The 14234-nt window shown below is 57.4% G+C and overlaps 1 protein-coding gene across 1 annotated transcript; it reads left to right on the forward strand.

The window, feature by feature from the left end:
• Positions 1-7164: 7164 nt before the first annotated feature.
• Positions 7165-8226, forward strand: P2RY8 (P2Y receptor family member 8). Its single transcript, XM_060086278.1, has one exon. The coding sequence runs from the start codon at positions 7165-7167 to the stop codon at positions 8224-8226; it is 1062 nt and encodes a 353-aa protein (XP_059942261.1).
• The last annotated feature ends 6008 nt before the right edge of the window (positions 8227-14234 follow it).

Raw genomic sequence — 14234 nt, forward strand, 5'->3', positions numbered from 1 at the left:
AGTGGACTCAGGTCCCACCCTGCTCCAGTGGGACCTCAGCTAAATCTAACTAATTACATCTGCAAAGATCCTCCTTGGAACTAAAGTCACACGCTGACCTACAGGGAGTTAAGACTTCAACCTATGAACTTGGGGGGAGACGGAGTTCACCCACAACAACCACAGAGTTTCCTATGTCTTCTGTGAGTTTCCCATGGTCGACCAGAAAACCCAGTGCAGCTTCCTCTGCCGGGCAGCTTTGGAAGCATCAACCAGGTCCTGGGGTCGCGGGCAAGAAGCAGGTCTTCCACACGAGGCTGATGCTGAGGGCGCACAGCCTCCCTGACATCCCGACCCTTGAGGGAATGGCCAGAATTTCTGGGCGTGATGGTTAGATTCCAGACCAGCCTTGTGTTCCCTCCACCTCTGCAGCATGGGTGCCCGGGGTGGGCGGAGGGGGTCTTCTCTCCAAAAAACGTGCCTCAGCCTTGGTGCTGGAGGGGATGTGGCTAAAGCTGGAACCCTCACCCCAGATGCAGTGAGGTCAAAGAACTCTTAGAAATAATCTCCTTGACGCCTGAAGTTGGCTGAGTGGGGGTCTGCAAAAAACATATCCACGTCCTGGCCTCCAGAGCCTATGAATGTGATTTGTTTGGAAACAGGGTCTTTGCAGATGTGATGAAGTGAAGGGTCTGAGATGAGGTCCTCCTGGAGGTCGGTGGCCCTAAACCCAATGACAGGGTCCTTCTAAGAGACAGAAGAGGAGAGACACAGACACAGAGGAGAAGCCCCAGGAAGACGGAGGCAGAGACGGGAGGGATGCGGCCACAAGTCCAGGGACGCCCGGAGCCCCCAGAAGCTGGAAGAGGTGGGAAGGACCCTCCCCGGGAGCCTCTGGAGAGAGTGCGGCTCTGGGACACCTTGACCTCAGACGTCTGATCTCCAGGACTGGTGGAGGATGAATTCCTGTTATTGCAAAGCCTCCAGCTTGTGGTCATTCGTTAGGACAACCCAGGACACCCCCCAGTTACTGACCTAGTTAATATCTATGGACACAGCCCAGTTTATGACATGCTTCACCATCACTGGGTCACTTGGTACCACGGCAACCCTCAGAGGATGAGTCTATATCCCCGATGTGACACATGAGGACACTTGAGTGTTTGGGTGGGGAGACCCCATGCCGTTCATTTTCCCAGCTCTTCCCACGTAGGTCAGCTCTTAGTTCAGCGTGGCTCTGTCATCCTGAGTCTGTTGAACAGAATCTGTGGGGTGGGAGCCGTCCCGGGTACGAGAGGAACCACTGGTCCCTGCAGCGATCAGCTGGTCAGGGCTGCTCCGCCCATGTGTATCTCAGGAGTGGATATTCTGCGTACCACAAGGCACCATCCATTTGGAGGTTCCGACATCACCAGCTCTCTGAAGCAGTGGTCCTTGAACGCTTCGGGGCTGAGGTTCCCAGGGCTGCGTTAGCAAAGCACCACAACCTGGGTTGCACAGAAACCCAAGAAACCCAGAAGGAAGGCCAGTCCACACTGCACAGGGGCGGTCACAGCTTCCCAGGGTCCAGACCCTCTAGTCCTCACCACTGTGAGTTTAGCCCTAGCACTCCGGAAACACTGGCTGTGATGGTTGAAAGGATATGGGGGAGTGGTCCCCAAATGGCACTCATCCCTTTGACTCAGGGGTGCTTTTCACCTCCCCACCTGAGTAAGACCCACCTCAACAGAGATGGAAGGGCCACTGTACTCAGCATCTCCAAACTTCACGTCGGGGGTGGTCCCAGGCTGGGTGTGACTGATAAGCAGTTTGGTTCACAACAAACAAAAAGTGGAAACCCAAGTGTTCATGGATGGATGGATGGATGGATGGATGGGTGGGTGGATGGATGGATGGATGGATGGATGGATGGGTGGGTGGATGGATGGATGGCTACACAGTATGGGTCCATCCACACAGTGGAATATGACTCAGCCATGAAAAGGAGTGAAGCTCTGACCCAGGCTACAGTGTGGATGGACCTTGAACACATCATGCTCAGTGAGGGAAGCCTGACCCAGAAGGACACACAGTATGTGATTCCATTGATAGGAAACGTCCGGAACACGCAAACCCACAGACACAGAAGGCAGATTAAGGGCTGGGGGAGGGAGATAGGGAGTCACTCTTAATGGGGACAGGGTCTCCTTTTGGGATAATGAACACTTGCTAGAAACAGATAGAGGCGATGGTCCCAAAACCTTGTGAATGTGCTCCGTGCCACCGAATGGTCCACTTTAAACATGGTCACTCGTATGACACGTGTAGTCACACTTAATGTGTAAACATGTAACCACGTGGGCTGGGGCAGGGGAATGTGGGGTGACAGCCGCGGTGGGCAAGGTCTCTTTTCGAGACGATGAACATGTTCTGGGATCATGTGATGGGGGTGGGTGCACGTCTGCAAATCTATGAAAAACTGCTGCAGTGTGCATTTAAAAAAAATTTGTTTTATTTACTTATTTTTGGCTGCATTGGGTCTTTGTTGCTCTGCGCGGGCTTTCTCTAGTTGCGGCGATCAGGGGCTGCTCTTTGTTGCAGTGCCCGGGCTTCTCATTGCAGTGACTTCTCTTGCTGTGGAGCACAGGCTCTAGGCGCAAGGGCTCAGTAGCTGTGGCGCACGGGCTCTACAGTGCAGGCTCGGTAGTTGTGGCGCACGGGCTTAGTTGCCCCGCAGCATGTGGGATCTTCCCGGACCAGGGCTCGAACCCATGTTCCCTGCGTTGGTAGGCGGATTCTTAACCACTGCGCCACCAGGCAAGTCCTGAAGTGTCCATTGTAAATGGGGGAACTTGATGATATATAACTTACAGCTCAATAAGACTATTAAGAAAAAAGAGACCAAGATGGGGGGTGGGGGACCTGGAGTGGGGGATGCACAGGAGCCCTGGACACCTGAGACGCAACTGAGTCTGTGTCTCAGAACTGCGTGTGGTTTCCTACAGAGAACAAGCCAGAACTTCCCGCCTGCCGCCCCCAGGCTGCCAGCTTCGGGCAGCCCTGTGTCCAGTGCCTTTTGCAAGAGCCACCTCTGCTCGCCCAGCGCCTGGGGAGCGTCTGGCGGCCACCAGCGGCTGTTTGTTGCTCGTTTCACAAAATTTCCATCCTGCCACCGCCCAGACCTCCTCCAGGTCCAAACCACAAACGCTGTGGGTTTCAGAGAAGCCAGCATCTGTTAGAGGTGATTTCTTTATTAATCAGCCGTGATCTCTGCAGCCGGCAGCAGGCTGGGGCTCCGGAGCCCCAAGGGGGCTGCCTGCCCTCCCCTGAGACGGTACAGGTGAAAGCACTGGGGGGCCCACGGTGGGGGGAAGGCAGCAGCTCCAGGGCTGCAGAGGGTGGCCGGAGCCTCCTGACACCCACATGGGTTTTCTGCAACCCATGCAGGGCAGCCGCGTGTTATGCAAATTCACACACTTTTGAAGCTCCCACCTGGAGATTAGGACCGATCAAAACCCCGGGGGGTCGGTGGCATTCATAACCGTTTGAGCAGAAATGGAAAAAGGCCCCCCAAATGCCACCCCGCCCTCAGAATTCCACTCGAGGGGGATGGGTTCTCTCTCTGAAGCTCTGTGCATCGTCGATCTTCTCAGACCACCACCCCCATCCCTCCGGGGATACACAGCAGCCTCCCTGGTCACCCCTCGTCCTCTGTAAATTATCGGTATCTCTCCCTTCCATGGGTCCCTCTGCAGCATCCACGGGGACCCCGAGAAGTACGGCTCCCTTTTCCTCCTGAAGCCGAGGATGGATGAAGGTGGGTGGCTGTGAGGAGGGGCCAGCTCCCACCCACCCCCCAATGACCGTAGGACGGCACCTGGCCGTGAGCCGGCGGAGCAGAAAGCTTCCCACTCAAAGCGAAACTCGGGCCATTTTTAAGTGGGTTTGCGGAAGTTCGCTGTGCACACACTCACCACAGATGGCACGTCTCCTGCAGAGGAAGAAAGACAGGGCAGGAAGGCTTGAAAGGGGAGTTGCAATCAGATCAGAGTCGAAGGCTGGGTCCTGGCCTCGCCGGTGGCTCAAGGACCACGTTTCCCGCTAACAGACACCCAGGGATGTACGCCGCTGTGACCATGTTGGGACAAGTCAAACTGCAGTGGGGATGGGAGCCGCGGGTGTCTTAGGGTCCTGATGCCCGGCTGAGCCCCACGCCCTGATTTCAGGAGCCCCGGCATCGTACACACTCGCGGTCAAATGCAGAAGGGACAGCCTCGGCCAACGGCAAAATAGCAACGCGGTCATCCCCAGCGGGATCTCGAGAAGAGAAGTAAGAGGTACGGTGAGAAACACAGACCTCGAAACCCCAAGCCGATGGCAGAGTTTCCTCTCGTGGGGTGTACGCTGGGCTCCAGGGAAAGACCCCCGGGCTGGCTAAGACCTGGCCAACTTTTATATGTACGTGCTGTTTGCACAAGCTTGCAGCTCCGGTTTCCGAGTCCCAAACCCTCGGGGGCAAAGGGCTTCCCCAGGTGAATGCAGCCAGAAGGAAACTCTGGATTCAAGTGGAGGGAGTCAAAACCCAGGTGAATCCATCAGTGAGACCTAAGAGCCAGATGCAGGGTCCTGTGAGGTGCGGTGCAGGGAATACACACCTGTGACCATCGCCATGTCACCACAACAGCTCACATGGTGCTGAGGTGCCTGCAGCCACGGGCTGAGGCCATCAGTACAATGTCTGTCTGGGTCAGGTCGGGCAGCTATCACAGAATATTGCAGACGCGGCCGCTTAAACAACAGGCATTTATTCCTCCCAGTCCTGGAGGCTGGATGTCTGGGATCAAGGTGCCAACAGGGTCACATTCTGGTGAGGACCCTCTTCCTGGCTTGCAGATGACCCCTTACAGGAACGTGGCATCCTGGGAAGATCCTCAGCTCAGCAGCACACCTAACGGTCCCTTATAGCATCCTTAAGCCATGTCCTTGACCCCCACCAGCTGTTCCCACCCCGTGGTCAGGTGGCCCAACTTGGGTGCCATCTTTGAAAGTGAGAAAATACACACGCCGTGCTTCTCTTTCTTTCTTTTGTGTTTGTTTGTTTGTTTTGTTGGGGTATTTTTGTTGCTGTTTTTCCTACTTTAAGTGTTAAAGCTCTTTTGTCCAGCATTCAAAGAAAGAGAAATCCGGTATCATCCAGGTCGATAGGGCAGCAAAGCCGTCACCCAGACTTTGAAAACCAACGGAAGTGAACTGTGAGCTGCTTTTGGTTTGCATTTACATAAGAAATTAGAAAGAAAGTGAACCGGGGATCCACTGTGCCCAGAAGGCGGGGTGTAGGCAGCCCCAGGGATCCCTTGTCCCCGCAGGCCCGGGCCCTCCCTCTCTGCGGGTCTGAGGGGCCGGCAGTCAGGAGTGGGGTGTGCGGACAGCTGGGCAGACTTCTCTGTCACGGGGGCGGGGGGCGGGGCTAGAGACCCAGGCACCAGCTGACCCTGCTGTCTGGACTCAGAATTCCTTCTTCTCTGGGAAACCTCAGCGTCTGCTCTTAAGACCGTGACCTGATGGGCAGTTTCCCCCACCTCTGTAATACATATTCCGATTGCACCCTCCTTTGCCCACAAATAGCCCGTCCTGTGCTTGGGAAAAGCTCTGGGAGCTCACTGAGGGGGTCAAGACAAGAACAAAGATGTCACACACACGCCCATCAGCCGTTCTGTCTTCCCCATGGTTTGCAGCAGGATGGGCTGCCAGCCCCGGGAGGTACCTGGGCCTCTCCGTGGGCTCCTGTATTGCTGTGCATTTTCCAGAGGGCAAGGAGGCAGCTGGGATTCCAAAACCATGTCCTGCGGGGACGGCGGGGACAGCGGGGACGGCGGGGACAGCGGGGACGTGGCACCTGGAAGCAGGTGCTTGCAAGACAAACACCGCTCCCTTCAACCGTGGTCCCTGGCTCCCTCGGCTGGGAGCAGCCCGGGGGAGGCTCCTCTGTTGGATCATTGGGGGAGGACCAGAGGATGCTCTGTGTGGTCTGGGGGGGAACCCCCAGGACCCCCTATCAGGGCCAGAGCCGGGCAGGGGATCCACTCCCCTTTGCAGTTTGGGAACGTGTCACCGGCACACCTCCAAGCCCCTTTTCTGTCTTCATGTCCTGCTGGTGCTACTGGTGATGTCACAATAAGAGGATTACTATGACATCACCGGGGAGGGAGGGAAGACATGGGGATGATGTCTCAGGGGCCCCAACATCCCTCCCCCCCACCCCAAAGGAGCAGCCACAATGGGTTCTCTGGGGTTGGGGTCCCGAATGTGGAAGGGAGTGAAGCTGCAGTGTTGGGGTGATGAGCTGTTATGGGCCAAAGGCAGGAGGCCAGGCACAGGGTGACAGTTACTATCCTGCTGGGACCACGATGCCAGCAGCACAGCACACCCGTGTGGTCGGGGAGGGTAGCCTGTGATACCCAGCACAGCCCTGGGGTGCGGGGACCCTGACTTCACTGTGTGCCAGCGAAGAAATCGGGGCTCAGAGCATCCGAGGGAAGCGACTTTGCAGGTTGGAAACAGAGTCATTCCCTTGGTAACTTTGTAACCTTGTACCTCGGCCTCACAGCCCTGCATCCTCATGGCCCCAGCAGTGAAGCCTCCGCACCGTGCCTCACAGCACGCTCCCCATGCTTCCAAGTCACAGGAACGAAGGAAGTTGCTGGGGGAGGGGCAGGAGTGCAGTGACCCAGGTGCAGCCAGGCTGTGGGCAGTTACAGGAAGAGTCCTGTGTCCTCTGGCCCCAGCAGACTTGATCCCACACCTGTTGCCTGCAGGGATAGGACACGGGGTCTCCATGTCCCGGTGTGGGGTCTCTTCCGCCCCCGACCCGGTGCAGGATGGAGGGGCAGGTTCGTGACCCCCGTGCTGGGTCAGGAGCCGGGCAGCCGGTGGTGGGTGTTTTCAAATGGTTCCTTGTAGCTTGTGTGGGTGATGCAGCCCTTGAGGACTTAGCATCTATTGGGTCTGGGATACAGGTGCAGGGCGGGAAGAGGGACCAGAAGGGAGGGAGGGCCAGCATAGGGGGAACCGGGAGCTGCCCGCCCCTCGGGAGCCGGGGACCCTCCCGTCTCTCTGTCCCTGTGCGGGCAGACCCCGTTGTCCGCCCCTCTCACCCCTGGCGCCCCTCTTCTCTTGCAGGTCGGCCCCCACACCCCCGGCTCCAGGATGGACATGAACCTGACGCGTCCGGACAACGCCACCCTCCTGATGCTGCGGGACCCGGCCATCGCGGTGGTCCTGCCGGTGGTGTACTCGCTGGTGGCGCTGATCAGTATCCCCGGCAACTTGTTCTCCCTGTGGGTGCTGTGCCGCCACATCGGACCCAAGACGCCCTCGGTCATCTTCATGATCAACCTGAGCGTCACGGACCTGATGCTGGCCTGCGTGTTGCCCTTCCAGATCTACTACCACTGCAACGGCAACCACTGGGTGTTCGGCGAGCTGCTGTGCAACGTGGTGACCGTGGCCTTCTACGCGAACATGTACTCCTCCATCCTCACCATGACCTGCATCAGCGTCGACCGCTTCCTGGGCGTCGTGTACCCGCTGGCGTCCGCGCGCTGGCGCTGCCGTCGCTACGCCGTGGCCGCCTGCGCCGGCACGTGGCTCCTGCTGCTGGCCGCCCTGTCGCCGCTGGCCCGCACGGACCTCACCTACGCCGTGGAGGTGCTGGGCATCGTCACCTGCTTCGACGTCCTCAAGTCCACCATGCTGCCCAGCGTGGCCATGTGGGCTGTGTTCCTCTTCACCCTGTTCCTCGTGCTCTTCCTCGTTCCCTTTGTGGTCACCGTGGCCTGCTACACGGCCACCATCCTCACGCTGCTGCGCTCGGCCGACAGCCACGGGGAGGCCCGGAGGACGCGCGCCGTGTGCCTGGCGGCCGTGGTGCTCCTGGCCTTCGTCACCTGCTTCGCGCCCAACAACTTCGTGCTGCTGGCCCACGTGGTCAGCCGGCTCTTCTTCGGCCGCAGCTACTACCACGTGTACAAGCTCACGCTCTGCCTCAGCTGCCTGAACAACTGCCTGGACCCCTTCGTCTACTACTTCGCGTCCCGCGAGTTCCAGCTCCACATGCGGCACTACTTGGGCTACAGGCCCCTGCCCACCGGCAGCCCCGAGGGGCACCTCGAGAGCCTCGGCTCCGGACGCACGCTGTCCGTGCGCTCCGTGGAGGGGCTGGACGCCGCCGGCCGGCCCAGCGTCAAGCGCCAGGAGAGCGTGTTCTGAGCCGGGCGCCCCTCGGGGGGCTGGGGCGGGGCAGCCGGAGAGGGCGGCGGGGTCCTTCCCCCGCCCTGCGGGCAATCCACCCGCGGTCCCTCCGGGCACTGGGATTTGGCCACGTGCCCTTGGACAGGCCACCCCGGGCCCCGGGCTCTGGGGGCCCATGGGTCCCTGCCACATCACCTGCTCCCCCTGACATCACCTGGTGCCCCCCGCCCCCCGGAGCCAAGCAAATACGGGGGCTTCCCGGCGGGGATCAGGTTCTCCTTAAATATTCTCAAGCCACAGCCCCCAGACTGGAATGTCGTCCGTCCCGGAGGTGTGGACCGAGGGTCTCTGGGCGGATGACAGGTTTCTGAGTGTCTGCAGCTACAACTGCATCTCCCTGACCCGCCTCGGGGTACAGCTTGCCTCGGGGGGCCCCCCGGCCCGTTCTCTGGCTCCACCTCCGAGCTGAGAACCCCGGGCCACGGCAAGTCGTCCTGGGGTCTGGAGACGCTCCTGGCCTGACCCATGGGATCCTTTGAGGACCAGGGGAGACCACTGACCACACGAGCCCGTAGCATGTCTGCTCGGCACCTGGGACACACCTGTGCCAGCCCCACTACCTGGGCTGCTTTGGGAAGATAAGGGGCCCAGTCCCTGGAGTGCCCAGGATGCTAAACCAGCAGGTTCCCGGGAGGCCGGGATATGCCTGAAAGAACAAACGTTTGGGTGCTTTGCACATCACAAGGAGATGCATCACAAGGGACTGAGCTCAGGGCTCTCTGGGGAAAGGAAAACAGCCCTGCAGCCTATAAGGTGAGACCTTGGAGGGGCTGGCAGGCGGGGGCTCAGGGACCTCCAGGGTGGGTTGGCTGTGGGGCAGGGGACGTCCCCTCCGTGGGTCAGAGATGCAGATGGGGGTTGTGAGCTGATGTTCTGGAAGCACCTGGTCACATTGGAAGAGAAGCAGACATACGTATACTGGGGTGAACGCTGTCTCCCCGAAGTCCACGTCCACTGGGAACCGCAAAGTGTGACCTATGGGATCAGGGTGGCCCTACATCCAACAACAGGGTCCTTCTAAGAGACAGAAGAGGAGAGACCCAGACACACAGGAGAAGCCCCAGGAAGACAGAGGCAGAGACGGGAGGGAGGCGGCCCCAAGCCCAGGGACGCCTGGAGCCCCCAGAAGCTGGCCAAGGCTGGAAGGACACTCCCCTGGAGCCTCTGGAGGGACCTCGGCCCTGGGACACCTTGACCTCAGATGTCTGGTCTCCAGGGCTGGGGGAGGATGCAGGTCTGTCCGGGGTTCTAGCCTCCAGTTTATGGGAATTTGTTACGGCTGCCCCAGGAGACACACACGCTCCGGAACTCTGAGACTGAGCCTGTGGTACCTGCCTGGGTGACTGCAGGAGGGCCCGGTGCCTGGTACTGGCTCCCAGGGTGGGACCTGCTTTGTGGAATCCAGTCCCGCGGCTTGGAGGTGCGGCTTGGAGGTGCGGCCTGGAGGGCCCCTTCACCCTCCTCCGCCCCGGGCCACGCAGCTGGGGCATCTCCACAGAGGACAGTGTCCGAGCCAGTGTCTGTGTTTACAGGGAGCTGAGAGCCACCCTCGGGAGCCTCAGAGGGACAGACGGACGTGCCCCTGAGGAAGGACTTGAGCCCGTGGGCGGAAGGGACGAGAAAAGGGCAAGTGTCAGGGACCTGGATGGTCCGTGGATGGCGTGCCGTCCCCCGACTCTTCCCGACTGTCCCAAAGCCGAACCCTAGAAAGCCAGGTCGAGGGAGCAACAGTCCGGGGGCCGAAACCCTGAGCCGGAGAGACAGCGCCGCCCACGTCTGGGCGCGGGCCTCCAGTGTCTGATGCTACAAAGCTGTGAAAAACCTCAAACCACCCTCACAGGACGTTCTGCTGCTGCTTTGTGCTTAAGCATCACAGCTCGAATTCAGAGGAAGCCAGTCTAGGTAGTAATACCCTCCCCCAGTGGATGTCACGTCCCTCCAGCCTTTGGGTCACAGAGGGCTCTGCCAGCCCTTATTTGGCTGGCGGCCACTCAGCCATCCAGGGCTGTCGACGCCCCCGTGACTTCTGCATTCTAGGGGCCCCCAATTCCACCGCAGTTCAGGAGGTCCGACAGGGTCTTTCGAATTGCTGGGAGTTTCCATCCAGAACTTCAGGTGACCGTCAGCCTGTCCGAGAGGTCCGTCAGATCACCTGAAATCCCAGGGCGGGATCTGCCCCTCTTTCAGCCTTTTAATAATGTTGTGTGTGTGTGTGTGTGTGTGTGTGTACGTGTGTGTTCTCCCCACACACTCGTTCAATCTGTTGCCCTCTTAAGCCTCCTGTAAAAGGATAACACATTTGCATGTACATAGACATGAGAAAAAAACAAGATGTGATTCTGTGATTCAGCTCTTGGGAGGGTGTGGGAAAAGGAACGCAGGGACCCACATCCCTGACTTCTCCCTGTGTGCTGGGCGGACAGGTTTCTCCCTCTGACTCCTGAGACCCCTGCCTGACCAAGACCCTCCCATCTCACGGCCCAGCCGTCCCATTACCCTCCCACCAGGCTCCCTGGAGTTTCAAGGACGGCAGAATCATGCTGTTCTGGGCTCCTGGCGTGAACCGGGCCAGCGGAACACGAACGGGGCATGGGTGGAATCCAGGACTGGTTGGATGGGATGATGGGGCTTTGGCTTTGTTAAAAGAGATCCTAAAATGCTGAAGGTGTAAATGAAAATAGTCCTGGGCGGACTGCTACGACGGTTGATGCTTGCCTTAAAATATGAGAGCAAATACAGGCCTGCACATACATACGTGCGTGCATACCCATATATGCACACTTCACACACGTGTACACGTGCATGCGCCCGCGTCTTTGTGTGTGCACGCACGTGTGTGCATTTGTGCCTGCGTATTTGGGGACTGGATGAACGAAAACTGCCAGAATGCGGATGGCTCATAATGCTTGAGCCTGGGTGAAGGGACCACAGGGTTTCATTATGTCATTCTCTTTACTTGAGCCTGTTTTAAAATAGCCATGCTGAAAACAGGTGGTTTGTTGGAAACTCTCGCACGAAGACATTGATTTATTTTTTCTTCCAGCGTCTGATCTGTCTTTGGAAACCTATACGATCCTGTAATGCCAATGAGATTCTTTAGTGCTGTTAAAATACCTCTAGGGTAGGAGTGGATGTAAATAAACGTGCAGGGCGGGGTCCTAAGGGGGATGAGATGTGTAGGATTACTGCTGTGGGACTCACTGATAAAGGCCACAACGGTGGCCCGGAGCTGGTGAGTTAGCCAGCAGGGAGTCAAACCCAGCACCCGCCCCAGAGTCCCGTCCCACACCCGTGGGGACCCAGCTTTGGCTGGTAACTCCTGCTGGACGTCCCTGGCTACATCCCTAATTTACAGTGTGTCCCGTGCCAACCACCGTTCCTTTCTTGCCTTCCTCGTCACCTTGTTGAGTTTGTCTGTCACCAAGACCTTCCTACAGCGTAAGTCAAAACCATCAAGACATCCGTCAGCCTGCTCCCTTCTTCGTCCACAATCCTGAGAAAGATGGAAGCTGGAACATCTAAGGAAAATGAAAGGATCGCAGACTGGATCCCAGAAGAGCACTGGGAAAACGGGCGAGATTCCAACACCGATCCCTCCTTCGAAACGGACCGATGTCGGTTCTTCGTTATGGTGGGAATGTCGGGTGTTAAGATAACGGGGAAGGATGGGGAAGGTGGCTGAGGAGCCTCTGTACTATGCCGACAACTGCCCTGTACACCTAGAACTTCCTCAGAATAAACCGTCTATTTTTGTAAGCAAGATGTTCGGCTTGTGCATTGAACTGAACAGGAGTCTTCGGGGTTGGTTCTGGAGACTCGGGGGGGAATTGACCCCATCGGACAGTGATCCTTCATTAAATGGTTTTCCAGTTTGCCTTTGCAATACCTTCTCTGATGTCTTCATCCAGATAAAACTCAGTGACACCAGCATTGACAGAGGAGAAGCAGTAAGGGGGCCTCAAGCTCGGCTGGAGGGTGGGCAGTTTGACACCTTTTCTGCTGTGCAATTTGAAAACAGGTATTTATGCCTCCATCCTGACCTTTCCAGCTAAATATTCATTGTCACTCTCTGAGGGAAGATGATTCAGTGATAAAGATGCTTCCTGACTGGTTGAACTTTTACATTTCCTTGAAATGCCTAGAATTAGAAAGAAGAAGAAGAAAAAGAAGAATTATTTCTAACTCTAGACATTTGAGGGAAACGTAAAGTTCAACCAATCAGGAAATGACTCCCCCAAGATGGGTAAAGTTTGGGGCAGGGTGAGTCCACATGGAGAATCAGAACTCACTGTGGAGGCCCTTGCTGGTGGGTGGTCAGCCCTCTGATGGGGTTAGGGTGGGGACCTGGGGGGCTTGGTGCACAGGGACCTGGTTTGCACGACCATCCGATGCCTCGTGCGGGATCACCCAGCACAGAAGGTTAAGGGGAAAAAAATAGGACATTACGATGCCATCAAAACATACATTAGGGGTTTCCCTGGTGGCGCAGTGGTTGAGAATCTGCCTGCCAATGCAGGGGACGCGGGTTGGAGCCCCGGTCTGGGAAGATCCCACATGCTGCGGAGCAACTAGGCCCGTGAGCCACAACTACTGAGCCTGCGCGTCTGGAGCCTGTGCTCTGCAACAAGAGAGGCCGCGATAGTGAGAGGCCCGCGCACCGCGATGAAGAGTGGCCCCCGCTTGCCGCAACTAGAGAAAGCCCTCACACGGAAACGAAGACCCCACACAGCCAAATAAATAAATAAAATTTAAAAAAATACATTAGGATGTCACGTTGATATATACCACATACCATGATATACCATATAGATATACAGACACATGTACATCTACATACACATAGGTATGTATTAGTTTATATATATGTGCTATGTATTAGTCAGGGGTCATTTTGGTTGTCACCGTGACGGCGAGGGGTCTCCTGGCACCTGGTGGATGGAGACCAGGGATGCTGCTCCACAGCCCACAGTGCATAGGACGCCCCGTATCAGAGCCCCCAGTGTCAGTAGTGGGAGGCTGAGATCTCTGACTAGAATGACTCTATCTGTCATCTATCTATTAATTATCTGTGTATCTATCTATGTATCCATCCATCCATCCACCCATCCATCCGTCATATCTATTTGTCTCTATATTTATAAATAATCTATCTCTATCATTTATCCATCTAGCATTTATCTAACATCTATTTATCTATCTACGATCTATGTATCTGTAGCCATCCGTCCATCTAACTGCCCATCCATCCATTGTATCTATCAATCATCTATTCACCTAATCTATCTATCTATCTATCTATCTACCTATCTATCTATCTATGTATCATCTATCTATCTATAGCCCTGGCACACAACGAGGGGCGATTCGGTCCCCCAGTGGATAGGACATGCGCAGACGGTCGGTTGTCCACAACTTGGAGGGCAGCTACTGCCATCTAGTGGACAGAAACCAGAGATGCTGCTAAATACCCTGCAATCGCCCAGGGCAGCCCCACAAAAATGACCTGCCCCCAAACAGCACTAGCGCTGAGGCTGAGAAGTGCCGCACGCCCACTGCGCCCCGTCGACCCCCATATCCGCCCCCCACCGCGCTCCGGGGACCCCTCATCTCCGTCCCCCACAGCACCCGCGGGGACGCACTCCTTTTTTTTTCCCCATCGCCCGCTCAGTGCTCCCAAGGTGCCCCTTGGTCTCCGGGTTCTGGGGACCTGGAGACCGCTCTCGCCCCAGGCCCTCAGCCGGCGTCCAGCTCGCGTCGCCGGCTGCCGGGCGGGGGCGGGGCGAGCGTACGGGCGGGGCTTCGTGGGTGGGGCGGGGCTTCGTTCGGGGCCAGCACGGAAGCGATCCGGAGCCGCTTCCTCCGAGGGGGGTCGGGCCCTGGGCGGGGCTTCATGGGAGGGGGTGAGGCCTGGGCGGAGCTCCAGCGGCCGGGGCGGGGCTTGGTTGGGGCGGAGCCGGGGCGGAGCC

This window comes from Mesoplodon densirostris, chromosome X (genome assembly GCF_025265405.1).
Source record: "Mesoplodon densirostris isolate mMesDen1 chromosome X, mMesDen1 primary haplotype, whole genome shotgun sequence".
NCBI lineage: Eukaryota > Metazoa > Chordata > Mammalia > Artiodactyla > Ziphiidae > Mesoplodon > Mesoplodon densirostris.